The sequence below is a fragment of the Scardinius erythrophthalmus genome, assembly GCF_964197995.2.
Source record: "Scardinius erythrophthalmus genome assembly, chromosome: 11".
Classification (NCBI taxonomy): Eukaryota; Metazoa; Chordata; class Actinopteri; order Cypriniformes; family Leuciscidae; genus Scardinius; species Scardinius erythrophthalmus.
In genome coordinates this window covers 41965350-41986522 of record NC_138231.1, presented here as the reverse complement: position 1 = coordinate 41986522, position 21173 = coordinate 41965350, and the positions used below count along the sequence as shown (strand labels likewise).

At 38.0% G+C, this 21173-nt stretch overlaps 1 protein-coding gene across 1 annotated transcript; it reads right to left on the bottom strand.

The window, feature by feature from the left end:
* Positions 1-6215: 6215 nt before the first annotated feature.
* On the bottom strand, positions 6216-12006 carry nrl (neural retina leucine zipper; the record flags this gene model as incomplete). Its single annotated transcript, XM_081378571.1, has 4 exons — positions 6216-6365; positions 7093-7308; positions 10142-10414; positions 11410-12006. 4 exons carry the CDS (start codon positions 12004-12006, stop codon positions 6216-6218), a joined length of 1236 nt encoding a protein of 411 aa, XP_081234697.1.
* Between the last annotated feature and the right edge of the window lie 9167 nt (positions 12007-21173).

The following is a 21173-nucleotide window of genomic DNA, read 5'->3' as shown; positions in this document are numbered from 1 at the left end:
CCTCTTAACATCCTTGATGTGTCATTACAAGTGCACAGAAAATGTGAGTGATTCCTTCTGAGTGAACACGAGTGAATCTGACTGCAGTAGATGTGAAAGATATGTATAAAAATGATGTTATTTAAGCCAGCGCAAATACCTGTGTTTACATCCTGTTTTCGGTTTAAGTTCAAAGTAATCGATTGCCGAGTTCACGCGCGTGATCATAGGTAACTAACCTATGCACGTGAACTCGGCAATCGACTATATCTTTCACATCTACTGCAGTCAGATTCACTCGTGTTCACTCAGAAGGAATCACTCACATTTTCTGTGCACTTGTAATGACACATCAAGGATGTTAAGAGGCTAAAAGCAGGTTTAGTACTTGCCCCATTGAAGTCAACAGGGTGCAAATTTTAAAAATAGAATAACTCGGTGTAGGCAACACCGATTTTTGTCGTTGTTCTCTGTATTGACAGCACTCCAAATGTACAAAAAAATGAGCTCAATGTTAAAATTGACCGGAGTTCTCCTTTAAGTTGAAACACCTCTTTTTGCTTGACTCGAATAGCTTAGGGTTCCTAAAGGGTTTTTGATTTATTTGTTTATCATTTATCTAAATTATTTTTATTTGCTCATTTGTTAATTTATTTATTTTTGTGAATTTAGTGTCTCTTTTATCTCTTAGCATATAAATATGGTCACAGTTAATCTGATTACTCTCTTTAAGAAGGTTACGCATCAGACATATAACACTGAAGACACAATAGCACAATCCAGAAATTTCTTTTGAGAGCTGGCGAGCTCTCATGCTTTTAAATATACTTATAATTACACATTTGTAATGAAGTTGCAGTTTAGCATATTCAATAATTAATATATAAATTATTAATATGTTAACTTTAAATATTATATAACAAACTACAGGTAAAATTATAGTCAAGTACTTTACATGTGAGTAAGTTTACATCAAAATAAGTACTTCTTTAAAGCAAGAAAAAATATTATTAAAACATGATTTAAATGTTCTTCAAAATAAAACATTTAATTTGACATTATTAAAAAGTGTGTTAAGTGTGCCATGAAATTCGACTTTTTTGAAAGTGTAGTGTTTAATTACAATTGGCCTTTTATTTAAATATATTATTGTCACAGTTATGTTCTGTTTAGTTTTCATTTCATGGTTTCCCCCTGTTTCTATCAGCCTGATTTTTCCTTCATTTTTTGGTGTTGGTTTTGGATTAGTTACTGTTCCTTGTTTCATTAATGATCATTCCCAGAGCATTTAAGCCCTCTGTTTTCTGAGTTCTGCATCGTCAATGTAACTGTTAAGTGTGTAGTGTTTGCTTAAGATTTCTCTCAGTGTTCATTAAAGTTTCTTTGTATTGTTCATTCTGCATCATGCATCGTTCTTGGATTCAACTACACAGCCGTCATGCGACAGAATGCCAAACGAGTAAAAAGAGAAAGACAAATATGGATATACCTGCAGTTCGCCTCCTGCTCGAGCAGGGGGGTTGTTCCCTTGAAGACCACACGTGGGATTCTCTAGGTCTGGTGTGCCTCATCCATTATCCCGCTCTCTCGCTCTGGACATTCGATAACACCAGCCCCAATGAGCGGTCGAGGGCACTCCTGCCCGTGGAAGGTCCTCAAGAGAGCTTCACTGCTTATGTGGAGTGGGTGCTGGTTAAGTGTGGATCTCCACTGACCATCTGGCCCGCAGAGGAGGACATCTCCAGTCCCGATTCCACCATGGACTCAGAGCCCTGCCAACCTTCAGCCATGCCCTCAGCGGACCAGTAGCCAGAGCCCACCGCAGACTCAGAGCCTGAGCCCGCCACGAAGTCAGAGCTAGAGCAAATGCTGAGGTAAACTCCGTCCTGGAGCCAGAGCCCTTCGCAGAGTCAGACCAGGTGCATTGGCCGGCACCAGTGTCCATCACTGAGGGCATATTATAAGAGTTTGGCTGCATGGATTACAGCCCCACCCATACTCCCATCGCTGAAGTACGCTCACTGAGCTTTATCACCCAATTAATAATTATTAGATTTTCTGGATGATGTCATGTTTCAAGGTCTCCAGTCTCCACTGGTCCTGTCCAGTCTCCTGTCTCCTTCGCCACCGCTGGTTCAGCCTAGTCCCTAGTCACCTTTTTCTCTTCATCGCCACTGGTTCATCCCAGTCCCAAGTCGTCTTCATCGCCTCTGGCTCAGACCAGTCCCAAGTCGCCTTTGTCTCTGCTGGTTCAGCCCAGTCCCAAGTTTTCTTCATTGCCACTGGTTCAGCCCAGTCCCAAGTCTCCTTCATTGCCACTGATTCAGTCCAGTCTGAAGTCATCTTCATTGCCACTGGTTCAGCCCAGTCCCAAGTATCCTTCATCACCTCTGGTTCAGCCCAGTCCCAAGTCGTCTTTGTCGCCACTGGTTCAGCCCAGTCCCAAGTCGTCTTTGTCGCCACTGGTTCAGCCCAGTCCCAAGTTGTCCTCGTCACCACTGGTTCAGCCCAGTCTCAAGTCTCCTTTATCGCCACTGGTTCAGCCCAGTTCCAAGTCATCTTGATTGCCACTGGTTCAGCCCATTCTCAAGTATCCTTCATCACCTCTGGTTCAGTCCAGTGTGAAGTCATCTTCATTGCCACTGGTTCAGCCCAGTTCCAAGCATCCTTCATCGCCACTGGTTCAGCCCAGTCCCAAGTCGTCTTTGTCGCCACTGGTTCAGCCCAGTCCCAAGTCGTCCTCATCACCACTGGTTCAGCCCAGTCTCAAGTCTCCTTTATCGCCACTGGTTCAGCCCAGTTCCAAGTCATCTTGATTGCCACTGGTTCAGCCTAGTTCCAAGTCATCTTGATTGCCACTGGTTTAGCCCATTCTCAAGTATCCTTCATCACCTCTGGTTCAGTCCAGTGTGAAGTCATCTTCATCGCCACTGGTTCAGCCCAGTCCCAAGTTGTCTTCATCACCACTGGTTCAGCCCAGTCCCAAGTCATCTTGATTGCCACTGGTTCAGCCCATTCCCAAGTATCCTTCATCGCCACTGGTTCAGCCCATTCCCAAGTATCCTTCATCGCCACTGGTTCAGCCCAGTCCCAAGTATCCTTCATCACCTCTGTTTCAGTCCAGTCTGAAGTCATCTTCATTGCCACTGGTTCAGTCCAGTCCCAAGTCGTCTTTGTCGCCACTGGTTCAACCCAGTCTCAAGTTTACTTCATCGCCACTGGTTTAGTCCAGTCTCAAGTATCCTTCATCACCTCTGGTTCAGTCCAGTGTGAAGTCATCTTCATCGCCACTGGTTCAGCCCAGTTCCAAGTCATGTTCATCGCCTCTGGTTCAGCCCAGTCCCAAGTCGTCTTTGTCACCATTGGTTTAGGCCAGTCTGAAGTCATCTTCATTGCCGCTGGTTCAGCTCAGTTCCAAGTATCATTCATCGCCACTGGTTCAGCCCATTCTCAAGTCATCTTGTCGCCGCTGCTTTAGCCCAGCCTGCCTCTCCCTCCTCTTCTGCCAACACCATCCAGCGCCTCGGCATCGCCTCCGCTGTCTCCCTTCAGCCCCTCGGCTCCTCTCTGTTGCTCTGCCCTGCTGCTCAGATCTCCTTGGTCTTCCTGGTTGTCAACTCCGCATTGGTCTGAGGATCCCTCAGCTCCACCTCGAGCTTTGGAGCCTCAGACTCCACCTTGGCCCTCTGCTCCACCAGCTCCACGCTCCCTAGGCTTCACCATGGTATGTCTTCCCTCAGGCTCTGCTGGGCTTCCTCGTTCCTTTGGCTCCAGCTTGATCTATCGTCACTCTGGCTCCACCCCAGTCACAGATGCCTGCGGCTCCGCCTTAGCCCTCCAGGCCTTTCATCTCCTGGGTTCCACCTGGGTCTCCTCCTTTGGCAGTGGGGCTCCTGATTCAATCCTGGCTCCTCCTTCCATCGGTTCCGCCTTGGAACCGTAAGTAAGTGCATTTCTTTTTTGCAAGGGATTTTTTAAATACCGTGTCGTATCTTTTCAGTTGTGTGATTTCTAAAATTTGTTACATATTATTTTGTTTCTTTCCTTAAAAAAGAATGTAAATGCATAAAGGCTGAATGCATTATATTACATCTGAATAGATGGTTCTTAGTCAGAGGAAGGAAATTTTGGCATGCAAGAAACAGTCCTTATCTATTTAGAGCGACAAAACAGTTTATTTAAAGTTTAATGTCTCAAGTGCAAGAGATATTGTAATTAATTCTCACTGTGGAAAAGATAGCATTCGCAGAAAACATTCTGAATTTTAATTTCTGAACAAGGCCTTACTGGACTAAAGTTTTAACCTCTAGATATGAATGCTAACAATTCCCAAAAGTGCCCCAACTTTTGTTGATTATTTACAAACCCTAACTACTGCATCTGAAATTGCATAGGATCAAACAACATTTGATCAACTTAGTTTGTGAAAGTAAAAAAAAAAAAAAAGTTCTTTAAAGTATTCATGCGTGTATTATGAATACAATTTGGATGTCCTACATCCACTATGTTGGTATTATGGCCTGATGGGATTCAAGAGTGTCCATCAGCTACGCACTTAATAATCTCGACAGAAGAGGTAAATCACCCAGGTGTTTCTCACGCACTGTTTACGGCTTACACACACATTTTCACACTGTAGTATGGAAGTATGCAGTTTTTGACAAAGGGCTTGTCTATATAAAAGCAGAATACTCTGTTACTATACTCTCTAAAGTATTATTTGGACAGTGTTGTACAGCATGAAGTATAATATAGCTAAATGGCAAGAAAAATACAATTTATGGACTTTAGTCCAAATATGCTAGCCAATCAAAACAATGGGCGTTTTCTTTTACTTAAGTCTAAAATGAGAAGCAGCCCCAACCGGGATGAAAATGGTCATGTGGTAATACAAGTTATGTTTTTTGGTTCAAACAACTTCACTAACATTATAAGTAAATAATAATAAAAAAAAGTATAACACGCATCACATCAATGAGTCAGTTCCACAGTCCACAATGCTTTGCACAATCATTAATGGTAAAAGTATGTTTATTTCATAAGAAACCACTACAAACGGAGCATAATGAATATAATCTTTTTATATTTTTTACCTTGCTACAAAATATTAATGATATTGATACACACTATCAAATGAAAACAATTATCACATTACAAACAATAAATAAATACTGTGAATAAATAAGTGAAATACTGTAGCCAAGTCAATTTATAGACCTATGGCGGGCCAAGTAAACCTCCTAGAAAAATCTGCGTCTGTCAACACTGCTCTAGATAGGCGTCTACTATCACCCACAGTGACCAGCTCTGTGAATTGCTAAATTAGTTTGATGTAACATTAAAATTACACCCTTAACTTGATCATAAAATGTAACTTCCAAAGACACAGTCACTCAAAGTTAGGAGGTGATCATCACTTGACTTGCATGAACATGACGTTTTTGCAGCGATGTTTATATTTGGTTGTTGATTGCATTGTTTTACAGTGTGTAGCAATAGGTGCTACGAACCCCTCAGTGCAAATATCACACAGATGGCTTATACACATAATGATAGATTCTGTATGCATTACTCTCTTGCTCAAAATGCCAGCAGTTTTGCATAGATTTATATCAACAGTCATTTTGGTGAATGCCAATGAAACTCTCGTAAGAACTAAACTCATCATGACAAATAGCTCAACACAAAGGGATAGCAAGTCTTTTGTGCTGCCATGGGTGATCACATTCGCATTCATAGGTATTAGTAGAAAATGTGCGCACATAAATGTTTGTAGTTTAGACACTAAATCTGTACAATATCAATATTAACAGAATCTAAAATGTAAATGTGTTTACGTAAGAACAACTTTAGAGTCGTATCCTTAGAGGATTCATAATACATATGTAAAATGCTTTATGTTTTGAATACCGTCTGTCAGTTCTTTGGTTCTGCACATATTCAGTGTCCATCCAAACATACACATATGCTACAAACCCCTCTTTAAACACGAATACCTATGAATGCTTATGAAATCAGGTTGGTGTTATACAAGCTCACATTGGGTAAAAACGCGATCCCATCAGCAGCAGCAGCAGCAGCAGTCCAATCCAGGGCTCAGGTCCACCTCACAATCAACCCGCTTTGGTTAAATAGCTTATTTTAAGTTGAGTTGTAGTTACAGCTCTGTTGAATTACTTCCACCCATCGCTTTCATCAGCTCTCTTTTCATTCTCTTCTGTTCAATGTTCATTTCGTCACAAAAAGTAATCCGGAGGAGTAGGAGAAGGCGAGGTGTTGGGATGGGAAGGCTGAGTCTCGTTCGAACTGACGAGCTTCTCGTAACGCGCTTTGTACGAGTCTCGCTCTCTCAACACGCGAGACAGCTCACACTGCAGCTGCTCCAGCTAGAGGAATCAAGAGAATAGAAATACTTTTGATTAATATTGGGAAAGAACTTTTTGTAACACTTTACAGTTTTGGCAATACTTTAAAGGTTTCATTTGTTAACATTAGTTAATTCATGAGTTAACATGATTTAACAAACATCTAAAGCATTTATTAATCTTAGTTAATGTGTATTTCCTCATATTAAAATAAAAAAGTTGTATTTGTTAATATTATTTAATGGAATTATATGAACTACCAATGAGCAGTTGTGTTTTATTAACTAACATTAACAAAGATTAATAAATATGTATTGTGATAATGCTAGGTATGGCCTAATGCAATTAACTAACCTTAACTAATGGGATCTTATTGTAAAGTGTTACCGAACTTTCTAATGTTTCAAAACCAAGTGAGCTGCCTTGCTCATTACAGTGGATTCTGGGATTGACTTCTTCGCAAAGCATATATGCAGTGTTGCTTTAAAAGGTTGGCAATCAACAGAACTTTTCTTCCCTATTGCTAACAGAAATATGTTCTAAGAACATTATGCGAACGTTCCATTTGATAATTTTGTCAGTCTGAATGTTACTTTTGAATGTTATCTGAACAAGTTCTCCTGAAACAAGTAGGCCTAATGCTGTCAAGGTAGGCAGCTGACTAGATTTCGGAAGAGAGCTACTGTGTCATAATTGACTTTTGTTGTATGTGTCTCAGTTTTGTCATATTTCAGTGTGTGTTGTGTACCTGCTGTGTGAGAATATGTTTCTCGGACTCGAGCGCGTGCCGGTGCTGGAGTCGTTTGTAACGGCAGGACTGGGCGTAACCTCGATTCTTCAGCGTCCGTCTCTTCTGTTTCAAACGGACCACCTCATCTTTGCTCACTCCACGCAGATGTCTGTTCAGCTCTCGCACTGACAGACTTACCAACTGCTCATCAGAGAAACGCTCATCCACCCCACACTGAAAGAGAAAGAGACAAAAAGAGATGAGTCACAGAGATTTGTCACAGAATGGACACAACGTGCGATCATGATAGCCTAATTAAAGCTTCATCAAACACTCACATGATGGAGGACAAATGAATAGTACACAGCGCTTGAATTGTACAGTCTGATGAAAACAGCACAGTCATATAGGAGTATTATTTATTTAGTATGGTTTACCTTGTAACGTTTGTATCACTACTAGAACTGTGTTCAAACCAGTTGATACGAACATCGGGAAACATCATGACAATACAAAAACCAGTAATAACAACAAAACCTGTGATGGTCTGGGGTTGGCTAAGGATAAGGCTGAGCAAGTTCATATTCCGTTACTATATGCTTGCTTTATTCATTCATTTATTTATTTGGTTACACTTTATTTTAAGGTGTCATTGTTACAGTGTAATTATATATTTAAGTACTGAGTAATATTAATTAACTACATGTACTATAGGGTTAGGGTTTGGTTGAGGGTTAGTTGCATGTAATTATGCATAATTTACTGTTATTACTATGGTAAGTACATGTAACAAATGTAACAAGGACACTAAAATAAAGTGTTACCATTTATTTTAAGTGAAGTAGTTTTGGTTGCGATTGAAACAGTGGAGACAAATTCCTTTTAAAAATAGCTTGAAAAATGTAATTATGAATCTGTAAAATATTGAATGATTAAGGAATGTTGTGCAAAGTAAATGACTTATGATGATTTATTCATGATGTGTTGTGATAATATTAACACACTCTCATGACAATTTGTAATTGTTTTACGTTTTGGCCAATTGAATTGGTCGCATGAATTCGTACTAATCTCATTTGTAATCTCATTTGTACGTCTCCGTACAATCTTCTTACACATCAGTTGGGGTGGACCTTTTTCTTTCAATAAAATCTTACAAATGAATACTATTTTTTCTCATGACAACCATTTGGATAATATGATAATGGAAAATCAAAAATGTATGAGCTTTGTGTAGTACATAGTTTAGCCTATAGATTATGTGAGCGTCTTTGTGCATGTGTGTGATTTTGGCATTACATTTCCATACAGCATAATCTGACTGAGTGTAAGTGACATTGATCAGGATTACATCACAATAATAGTAGATATTACCATAATCTGATAGCACTGCTCCACATTTAGAGGCAGACATCCGCTCCATTAAACTGCTTTCAACTCACTTCGCCACAATATCACTAGCCATCCACGGTTCAAAATGTGAAACAAGGCGGGTGCACCAACACTTTCTTTTTGCATTTATATTTACATGGAAAAAAGACAGTGATTTAGTTCTATTAAGGTCTCCTTTTAAAAGCAATCTATTTATTTCTACCTTTCATTTGAAACCAAATAACTGTGATTTCTTGTTGCATCGCTGCATCAATAATTACAATAATATAAAAGAAGTTCCAAGTGCCCATCCAACGTGAACACTGATCACCATAATGGTGAGTTCAAACTAAAACATTTTAGGAAAATGAACATCAATTTATGTAGTCAGCTTATGTGATGTTCTCTCAAATGTTTCAGTTGTACTGTCAATTAAACATTCAAGGTTACTTTGGGAATTAAGTGAATGCAACCAGAGAAAGATAACTGCAGAAGTGGAGGAAATGAGAGAAAAGTCTATTAAGAATTGTCCTGCCTCAAAAACATTTTTCTTTTTGCTTGAAAATGGTATTTCATCCAATCAATTAATCTTAACTTGGGTTTTCTGAGTAAACAAGGCATATTATGAGAATAGTACAGATTACTATATTTTTACAATTAAGTTAAGATATTTAGTAAAGTTAACTAAAAAGTGTTAGAACAACTGTTGGATTTTACAGTGTATAGTACACTTTAACTACATTTCAAAGACAATAGAAGAAACTTATAGTCAAAAAAGCATAAAAAAGTTCAGTTAAGTATATTCTTAAGCATATTCTTTTAAAGTATATTATGTCCTTAATAAATACATTTTTTAAAGTATAAAGTGTACTTCTTTTCACAAAGGAAATGTTTGTATAACAAACAAGCTACAAATTAGTATTACTGGTGGATGTGGACATCAGACTTTGCACTCTTTTAACATTTATTAATTAAATCTCATTAAATGCGGGCATAGCGCTGTGATTGTCAGGGACAGGGTTATGTTTAGTTCTGTTTAGTTTCACTGTTTTTGGTTTCGTTTTGATTCAGTACTTTGTTCCCGTTTTGACTGTGTCCTGTGTTCCCTAGTTAGTTTCCTTAGTTTCCTTAGTTGTTTCCACCTGTTTCTTTTCAGCTGATTTCCTCTCCACGTGTAATTAGGCCCTGAGATCTTTCTATTCAGAGTTCGGGCTCGTTCACGTTTGTTTGTGGTTGCGTTTCCTGTTTATTCTGTATATTTGTAATTAAAGATAGCTCTAGTTGGATTATATCATTGTGCGCTTCATTGCAGCCATTCACACGTTAAAGTGATTTCTTTATTAAATATTTAACATATATAAAGGGGAAGTGGCATTATCCAGTAGCATTCATATTTTGTAGCATTAGAGTCTTAATATCATAGTGGTGTTTGTTGATGATACATAAAAAAATAATATAAAAAAATACAGACTGGTTTGATTAAATCATAACAGTGCTTTATGGGGCATGTAGTTCATTGGTCCCTCAAAAGCAACTTGTGTTTATCTGATTTTCAAATAGATTTTTTCTAAAAAAACAAAATGTTGTGATGTGGCCTAAAGCTTCTATTGAGCATATGGAGAAAATATTTTGGTACTGTTGAGTATGTGATTGTGTTGACAAAGTTTTTGGAGGATAAATTGGTGACTGCAAGTACCTGAGAGAGTTGCAGATGATGATGATGGTGATGATGATGATAATGGCCTTGCATTGGATGGTGTGGGTGATGGAGGCGGCTCTGTGGACTGAGAGGTTGTGAGAAGGGACTGGTCGATGTGTTGACATTGGAAAGAGATGGAGGGGTGGAAGAAACGACCAGTATAGGGCGGTGACACATGTCTGACGGCTTGTTAAGAACAACATCAGCCCCGCTGTCACTGCTGGAGTCGCCCATGTGACTGCTGCTCGAACTCTGAGACAAAACCGGGAACTGAGAGTGAAAGACCAGAGGAAATGCAAAGAGATTACAAAGAGCACATTACAAAGAGATTAGAATGAAAATGCCACATTTGGACAAACACCCCCCCCTTAAAAGGGCACCAGAATAAGATGGCATGTCAAGTGTTCTCGAGAAAGTTACATTCTTTTGAGCTCTGTTTTCTGAATGCAAAAACATCTTGCAAAAACTCTCTTGGCCACTGTCCCTGGAGTCCTGCGCACGTTTCCCTACTCAAACACACCTCATCAGAGTCTCCAAGACATGAAACGGGTGTGTGAGATAAAGAAAACATTCAAACTGTCCAGTGTCTGGTGGCTCCAGGACCAGGGTTAAGCCCTTGCCAGAGGTGTCAAACACTGCATCTGGAGGGCCACCCTCCATTCAAGCAGGGGTCTCCAACCCTATTTCTGGAGAGCTACCACCCTGCAGACTTCAGCACCAACCCCAAACACACCCGACCTAACTAATCATGGTATTCAGGGTTACTTGAAGTCTATAGTAAGGTAGTTGGAACAGGGTTGGAACTGAACACTGCAGGAAGGTTGACCTCCAGGAGTAGGGCTTTTGGAGTTGTTGAATCCTCCTCTGCTGAGAACTTGTTAACAGCAGATGTTCATCATTAATGCCCAATCATCACTTAATTAATCACTTAAGTATCTCATTAACTTTAACTCTGATTCAGAGTTATTTTAACTCTCTGTAGAGAGGGACCAAATGTTCTCTGAACAGAGTTAATTTTACTCTGGGGATTTTGCTGTGTACATAGCCTACTAAATGTGTGGTCTTCCATCGCTGTAGCACAGGAGTGCCCAATCCTGTTCCTGGAGATCTACATTCCTGCAAAGTTCAGGAACCCTGATCAAACATGTACTTGCATTGCTTTATGAATTGCGTTTGTCAACAAATTTCGGAATGCAATGGTGTGCGAAAATGAGCCTCTACCTGACACACACACAAATTCGTGGTCCAAATATCTCAGATCATACCTGTGAATTCACTGCAGCAGCAGCGGAGTTTAGCAGGGCCTCCACTGCATCCTCACATCCCAGAAACCCTCCTCGATCCCGGTCCCCTCGCTCCGGCACTCCTCCGAGAGCTCCCAGCAGGGACGCGGCGCCTCCGGGCTCCCCACCGAACTGCTGCTGCAGTGCAGCCAGCCAGAGCAGATCCTCCAGTGAGGTGGGGTTCGAACATGGTGCGGGGCCTCCAGCGGCTGGGCTCCCGTCCAGGTTCCCTTGAGAGCCGGAGCTCTGGCCCGATATGTATCCAGTGGAGATGGACAGCGGGAAAGAGAGAGAAGAGGAAGAGGAGGATGCAGATTGCGGTGGGTGTCCGTCACTGAGCGTGGGTGATGGAGGAAGTGAAGTGTAGGGGCTGGAGCTGAGGCTGGAGTCAGGAGGAGGGCAAGGAGCATACGGGGAACCGGTGGTCTCCTGATGGAGGCCTGGTTTGGGGTATAGGCAGGTTTGAGGAGGCGGCGGTGTGTCTGGCTTTACTTCAAACTTGAGCAGGTCGAAGTCGTTGAGATACTCCATGGCCAGGGGGCTCGGGGGCAGAGAGGGCAGTGGCAGAGACGAAGACATCGCAACAGGAACTTGTTGTTGTCTTTCAGTTTTAAAGGCGCACAACAACAGACTTCGATTGCTAGACAAAGAAACAATAATGTGCCTAACTGATTAAATTATTGTTTCTTTGAATTGAAGGGCTTCCCGTTTTATCATCTGAAACTGGCAGAGGGAAAGAAAGAGAGAAAATAGTGAGAAGACAGCCACAGACTGCTCCATTAATACAGTAGCTCCTGAAATCATACTAAGTTTGGATGAAATCTTTTTTTTTTTTTTTTTTTTTTTAAGATGTTCAGATCATATTTCACCACAACGTTCCCAAAAAGCTTGTTTGCTTATTTAAATTTGTGGGCCATTTACATTTTTCTTAGCTGTCAAATAATGTGAATTGTGAAGTATTCGTTTGAACATCCATAGTATTTGTTGTACTGTCATGAGTTTATGCAGATTGTTATTGGGGATCAGAAGAGGTCAAGATTAAAAAGTCAACGTGCCTTTAGAGATTTTAATTTCAACTCCATATAGTGCAGGTACTGTATAATAATCTGTGACTAAATAATAGTTTGTGTACATTAAGAGGTACTAACTAACATACTTTTGGTTGAAGAGCTGGTGAGATAAGAGACAAGAAGATTTCAAAAACTGGCTTGATATTACGATAAAGGCTAATAGTGACACATTTGTTAAAGAATAAACTATAAACAATGTAAGAAATTAATCATCGACATGTGGCTTTAAACCTGTTTTTATGAAACATTACAGAACCTTTGTGATATATGGCAACTCATATAATGGCTAATTATGAATCATGTTGATGTGTGGGTTGCAAACAGTTTGAGATTAATAGAGGAAAGGCCTAAATCCAATCCCATAATCTTAATCCATCAATCTAGTCATTCCACGGAACGGCTGCTCCTTAACATAAGTGTTATAATGTACAACTCAAACAATAGTGAATTTTGTGAGGACTCATAAAATATTGATCAAAGTACTTTCATTATAGACACAGACAACTAAACACATCTTATCTATAGAAAAAACAACTATTCAAAGCATTTTGTGCTAAAAATCCAAAATTTAGGCATTTTTTTTGTAACTGACATTTCCACTTGTTAAAATGTACAAACAGTTAAATTTACAGCACTTTTTTTTTTTATACAGTAACGAGCAAAAATACACACTTAAATGGTTAGGCCATAAAATAAATTTACTACAAATAAAGTGCAAATATGAAGATAGTTGAAAGCATTTTTGTACTAAAACATCTTGAGATTATGCAGGATTCTATATTTTATAAACTGACCTTTCATAGATTATGTTGAAATTAACATGTACTGAAGTTATTTATTTTAAAAAGTTAGAAGTTTCACTTCATATTCAGCAAGACCTATTTGAATTACGAGGCTAGATTATAAACTACTAAAGTTATTTACTATTAAAAATCTACAAATAATATTGTGAAGAAAACTGAAAGCTGAACATTCATTTGTAACTCTAGCTTTAATTACAATATTAGAATTAACAGTCCTGTGACAGTCAATCAACTTTTAAAACCATGTTTAAAGTTTCTTACAATCATTATTTGAATCGTTACTGTAGATCGCTGCTAAGAGAATGACCTTCAAGTGGCTTCAGATGGTCTTTACTTTCATAGCAAGAATAGAACAGAAGATAAAGTGGGAAACGAGAGGATTTGAGAGTGGAATAAAAGAGTAAGAACCACATGGAAAAAAAGAGCATCAGGATAAAACTAGCATGATTTAGAGAGAGAGACAGAGGAAGAAATGTGTTAAAAGTCCATATGTTCTTACCGTGTGTTCATGTGGACAGCTCACACACATCCTGAGTTAATGACTGACTGATTGATTCCTGCCATGAGTGTGTATGTGTCAGTGCGAGAGCTTGTGTTTGGTGTGAGAGCCACTTTGGAGCTGATTGTCACTAACAGCGCCCCAGCCCTCCCCCCTCTGACCCCCCGCTCCAAATCCCCCTCCATCCCATCTTTCTCTCTGTCGTTTTTACACTTATTCTGAAAATGACTGTCAAAGTCAAATGAGGAGCACACTTAGTACAATCTTGTTTGATTCCTCCAATAAAGAAAAAAAAAAAAAAAAGCTGTTCAGAAGACACTTATAGAACAAACAATAGAAAATAAATAAATATTTTTTTAGGCTAAGACTGTTACAAACCCATTATCTTAGAGCTTAACAAGTCGACATCCAAAACCAAAAAATAAAATTCCTACTAAGACAGTGAAAAGCCAAAAATGTATACATGAACTTGAATTAACTGGTGTTCTTGTTTAACCATATGACTCATCACCCCTGCATATATATATACACATATGTATGTATATGTTTGACATGACTAATAGCAGACCAGTTTTTATTATAATATTCATAGAGCAAACAGGCAGAAACAGGCCTGATTATAAGCGATGAGCTCATGAGGTTCACACCGATCAGAGAGTCATTGCATGCTGCCATCTAGTGCTCTGACTCAAACATCAGCTCTGACTCTTTAAAGTCCACATGAAATCAAAATCGACCATATTTACTTTGTTTGCCTAAATTGATCGTTTTGTGGTGAACAATTCATCCATGCAAGTCAATCCACACAAAAAATTTTTTTGGCTTCGTAATCTTTAATCAAAATCTGAAAATGCCCCTCCCCTCTGCATTGGAGGACCTTCTCCGATGACGTAGGTTTGAGGAATTGGTTTGGGAAACGCTTAACCACTCCCCTCAAACCGTTAGTCTGTTATGAGCAGAGATGGAGAGGAGGAGCGCTAGAGTAAAACCCTGCCCTCTGTTCAATATTCTGTTTCACTGGGAAATGCGTCACAACACTGGAGGAAAGTCGTTTGCAACTTCCGGTTCACGCGGACTTTAAACGGTCAGATTCTAGAAAGAAACAGTAAAAGTATGGAACAATTATAATAGTACTACAGAGTGTTTCTTTACCTTCTTTTGAAGAATCTATAACTATTACTACTTATATCAGACGTTTCTGTCTTGATGACCTGAAACGATAAATGAACCAAAGTCTATGTTGCATCCCCCAGTCAAGAAATCCTTCCTATTGAAATTGCTATCATGATTTTGAACTAATCCCAAAGAATGCTAATGGGATTTTATTATTTCTAACATAAACTACTGTAGATCTTCTAAAACGATACTCAAAAGAAACGTACAGTCCTGTAGCGAGACTTTTTTATAATACAAGTACAAACTGTAGAATTTAAATAATAATAATAATCTTGAAAATGTTCACATTTAATTGATTATTCGATCAAAATTACAATACTTTAGCGATTCTATTAGGAATCCTGAAATTCACTATAATTTTGATAAAAAATAATACATTTGTCTTGTGCATAAAAAAAAATGTTTGTGGCTTGGTGTGTGTGTAATTGTGGAGGTTTACTGGTGGGCAGAAATTGCCAAACTAGCACTTTTAATGATCCTGGGGGGCTAAAGTTGTTAATCTGAGGCTCCTAATAATGTCTCGTTGAGGAATCAATGTGGTAATAATGTCTGAGTAAATCTGATTTAGACACTGGGAGTAGCCTAATACAGTGAGACGTGTAATCTCTCTGACACACACACACACACACACACACACACACACACACACACACACACATGCAGGAATTTCTCAGTGAATTTTGAAATTAGCATGTTCTTGAAAAATACTTATAAAAAACATTAGTACAATAAAATGATATATCTGATATATATATATATATATATATATATATATATATATACATACATATATATAAGGGCTGTCAAAAGATTAATCTCGATTAATCGCATCCAAAATAAAAGTCAGTGTTTAAATAATATATGTGTGTGTACTGTGTATAATTAAATTTGTATATATAATACACACAAATGCTTGTATATATTTAAGAAAAATGTGTCATTTATATATATAAAAAATATATTTATATATAATAGAAATTATATATAAATATATACAGTATATGTATGCAAATATTTCTTAAATATATACAAGCATGTGTGTGTATTTTTATATACAAAATAATTATACAGAGTGCACACACATATATTATGTAAACACAAACTTTTATTTTGGATGTGATTAATCGTGATTAATCTTTTGACAGCCCATATATATATATATATATATATAAAACAACACATCGTTGAGTCACTAGTATTCAAGTAAAATTCACAAAGAGAAACATACCTATATTTACCTTCATATCTAACAACCAAGACATATCTTCCTGTGAATGCCCTGATTTTAAACCAAACATAGCCTCATGAGGTCACGAGTAGGATGAGAAAATTAAAGTGTGCAAAAGAGAAAAAGCCTGTATGGAAGTGATTGGCTGTTTTACAGAAGTCTATGATGCACTTTAATGAAGCAGTCAGAGCCTCCAGCACTTCACCACGATGTGTCCATCTGATCCTGCAGATACATGTCCTAATCCACACTAACACTGTTACAAACCACAGATTAACTATTTCATCCAGCACCCCCCCCGTCCCCCGCCCCACAGAAAACACATTTTATTATGTTACATCCACAAGGGTTTAATACTGTGTGAACTGTTCACAGACGACTCAAGAATTTTAGGTACATTTTAATGAATTAACAACAACAACAACAAAAGTTAACAAAAGTACATTTGGATGAAGAAATCATTGGTAGAAAAGAAATAACAAATAACTTTTTTTTTCCATTAAAGTAGCCTAGCGCTTTTTTCAGCAGCAACACCAGTGGATAAACAATTGTGATGTCATATCAGTTTTTAAGTAATATTCCATGTTGGATTTACAATATCTATGAATGCAAATTAATACGTTCACCCACCTTTAATTTGGACTTTGCTCTAATTTGGACTTTGCTCTACTCCAGATCTGAGTATTTCAAATGAACCTCTTAAACCGGAAGCTCAGACTCTTGCATTTCAGCGAATAGAAGTAATATAACCAACTCTTAATAAGTACTTCTAAATTCGCTAAAATTTCGCTAAAAGCCATTTTCATAGCGTGACTTCTGTACTTGAAAATGTGACCAAAAGCATCAAACATATCAGTCTTTTGTCGTGTATCATTGAAAAGGTCTCAACTAACAGAATACATAAAATGAAGAGTTGTCGCTGAGGCGCATGTAAACATTTTACAGATTGATTTTGCGCTACGTTACGCTTCCCGAAACCATACTAAATTAGAAAACCATATTCAGAGCAGATTGTCTTGAGTCAAAACAAGTCCACACACACTATAACATGATGTTATTGATGATCTTAAGAAAAACCTCACAGAATGATGACGTGCTGCTTGGCTACAGCTAAAGGACTTCCGGGATCCGATCGCGTCGAGATCTTGACGCGGTGTTTTCCAATGTTGTTTCAAAGTTAAAAAAATGGAAACTGGATCTCATGGTCAGTGTATGTCGTAATAAAAATCAATAAAAGCGCACCTTGTTTTGAAACTGAATGAGATTTGAAACATAACGTTCTCTCGCAGGGATGCAAACTTTTCACCATTCACCGGTTTTAACATAACATACTTCTACACGCTCGCAAATTGTCTCATTATAACTAGCAAAACGTAGACACGGTGTAAATAAGAGATTTGTTGTGCAGTGTGTAGCCTACTGTTAGATTATGACAGGAGTTTTCAGTCAGTCGATCGCGCTGTAAAGGGTGATCTCTTTGGTTGCTTTGATATATAGCCTATAATACATTCACAATTCGAAAAAAAGTTTTGTCATGCAACTAAGAGGACCAACGTCTGGACCACCTATACTGCAAAGTTTCAGTAGACAAAGCTTTTATTAACGGGAGTGAATCCGATACATTGTTCAGGATCAGGACAATCCTGCACAGGATCCATGTGCAGGATAACTTTATTAAAATAATAACACTAACAACCAAAATAAACACAAGAAAACCAGGGAGCAGAACTGAGAACATCAACGAAACATCCAACAAAGGACAACACCAGACAAAGAACATGAGAAACACTGGGGTATATCTACACAAGGGCAGACTGGCAAACAAGACACACCTGGGAACAATCAGGAACTAATAAACAAGAAAAACTACAAAGAACTACAAAGCATCGCACAGAACAGGAAATGACATAAAAGTCCACACAAGCCAAGAGGAACACAAGACAGGAATCATGACAGGAACAAAGGGAAGACACTAATTTGGTATACAAGAAAATGTGGAAACAAAATTATTAAGAAAAAAAGAAGATTCAATTATAATAAGATTATATATTGGCCAGACTGGACTTAATTGTAACCTATATAAACTAAAAACACATCATAGCTAAAAAGTCTTTGACGTTCATACAGACAGATTTCGAGAATAGAATAGAGTCGCTACTGTAAGTTTCTGTGTGAATTTCAAGACTCACACCTGTAAGTAAATGCGGTGGTCAAACCCAAAAGCTGACAGTGTAAATGGAGCCTAAAAGTTACAAAACAAAAGCACAGGAACAGAAACAAAACAAGGAAACCTGTGACAACTCATGACTCTTATCGAACAGGTTTCATTAATCAGACAAACTGATAAACCTGCCTCAAACTAATGCCATTGGCTAAATTAGAAGTTGACATGTCAGAACGACAGAACATGCAACACATTTTTTAATGCAACACTTTTTAGGGAATTAGCCACTGAACAGCTTACCTTTAATAAACATTTTTAACACAAATATATTGGATAATAATTTGATCATTGAGGATTCATTTTAGCAAAGAATATACAGAAGTTTTCAACAGAAATGGTGTATCTAATGTTCCAGTTTGACCGTGTTATTTATGCTTTCATGTATGTTTTCACATGTTTTGGTTAGTGGTGCTTCTATATTTCTGTGCATAGAAGTGTAAGTGAGTGTAAATATTCCATTATATCAATGTGCGCATAATATCATAGCATTTTGTGTGTTTTTTACAGTGTGTGAACATGTATATGACTGTGAATATAGCTATGTGTTTATGCATGGAACATGCTGCCATGTCTGTGTGTGATTAACAGACTGGATTAAGAGACTGATTCTACCACGGTAATCTGGTGTCAGATTAGCAGATTTGACTGATCTGGTAAACTGTCTGTAATGTAGACACCTCCCACCTGTGTAAAGACATACAGCATTAACTCAAGAAAATCACAAAATCCCAAACACAAATGAACAAAAGATGGCTGTTTTTCAGTTGTTTACTGCTTCAGTGCACATTCTACTGAATAAAACGCTTTTGAAAGGCACTGTTTTATCAGCTCAAGAATGTAGTTTAATCCATAATTTCACAGAACACATTGAACTTTTAAAATAAAACTATTTTTTTATTTAAATGATTGTATTCTATTGGATTATCAGCCAGTTTTCATGTCTATATTCATCACTATTGCATTGTAATGGGTTGTATAGAATTTTTTTTATAAATTAGACCCAAACCTACCTTTTAAACGGAATGAAAATTTAAAGTCTTAGTGTTGATTTTTGTATGTATTTTCTAAGGCTTTTTACATTTTCAGTCATTTTAAGAAAAAAAAATGTAATGTTTAATATTTAAGAGTGTGAAATCATTAAATATTTGGACCTCATGGTTCAAACTGAGGTAAGTTTCTCTTACAGTCGTACTGTTTTTATTTTGGTCACAGGAAAATCTGAGATAATTATTCACTGTGATTATTATTATTTTTATTTTTTTTGTGATTTTACACAGAATTTTCTTTATCAGTTTTCTGTGACGAGTTTAAAATGATGTTGCGTTTAGGGTTAGGCTTACTAATGATAAATAACTATTGGTACTTAGCAAAGCTGTACATAATTAGCATTATTAATGAATAGTTTATTGAATCTGCCATTGAAATATATTGGTTCACCACTCAATCTAAATATTGGTGATACTTCAGTGTGGTGGTTATAGCCCTGTTACTACTGTATGTGCCCGAAGTTGGAAAAAATAGCTCAGCAGTAACCTTTTTAAATTATAAAGTTTGGGCCAAATAGCATAATTTCACGACCAACAGCTAAATATCCTGTTTTATCAAAACAATAAAAACAGAATGCCTAATGCTTTGTTTTGTTTTGTCTAGATGGGCTGTTGGCTAGAATTAATTACCTCTGTCTGGTGACAGTGTCTGCGTTTGGCCCTAAAAACCCTCAAAACAACCACACAAACATGGGCATTAGCTGTAATCTGGATAGACCAAAGCAGAAAAAAACTGGTATATGTGGCAGACAGTAAGTGGTAAAAAGAGGGTTAAATGTAGGTAAGAAGAGGAGAAGAAGTAAGGGATCAGAGGATTAGGGTGGTCGATACATATTATCTTACCCTCCAGTCTGAAAGATGACACTAAATCTGTTAAACTCAGCCACCCATGTGTCCCACCTCTCACCCAACCCTTCTTATCATCAGTTCTGGCAGTTTTTGACTCAGTATTGCCAATAAATAAATTCACTCTTACATAAAAATGAAAATGAGTGATAACTATAGCAAGAACTCAAAGCAGAGTGACTGTCTTTCACAGATTTGTTCATTAAAAGAACATAAAAACTCAAAACAACATTTGCAACTCTCTCTGGGTCGTGATTTGGGACTCCATTACAGCACACAAACTCCAAATCAGTCTGTACATGTTATGTACTTTGTCATAAATTAATGATTCTGGACAGAATTGATGGCAGGACATAGGCCTCATCTTTCAGACATAAATGTGATTGCAAACTAGAGGCCGTTTCACCTCCAGGGGTCACTGAAGTCTTTGTCAAACTCAAGAGGTCATGGCTAGCGTGACCCAGTTAGCCCCTGATGGTAGATACAGAGCGTCTCATTACCAGTGTTGGGGAAAGATACTTTTAAAATATTGCTTTACTCCCTAAAAAAGTAACTAATTGAGTTACTTATTTAATTTTTTATGGAAAGTAATGTTTTGTTACATTTGCGTTACATTGTCTTACCTAGGCTGGGCATACTTATTTGTTTTTTTAATAACAACAAAAACAAAAAAATTCAATTTTTTGGCAAATGTAAAGGCCCTTTCACACTAAAGGGGAAATTATTATTATTATTATGACACTTCAGGACTGCGTTGTTGTCGTGTCCAGGCGCAGGTCCTTCATCAGATCTGGATACGGCCTGGATCCGGCGGACTGCAGTAAACTTGGGATAAACAGAGAGACTAATATTAG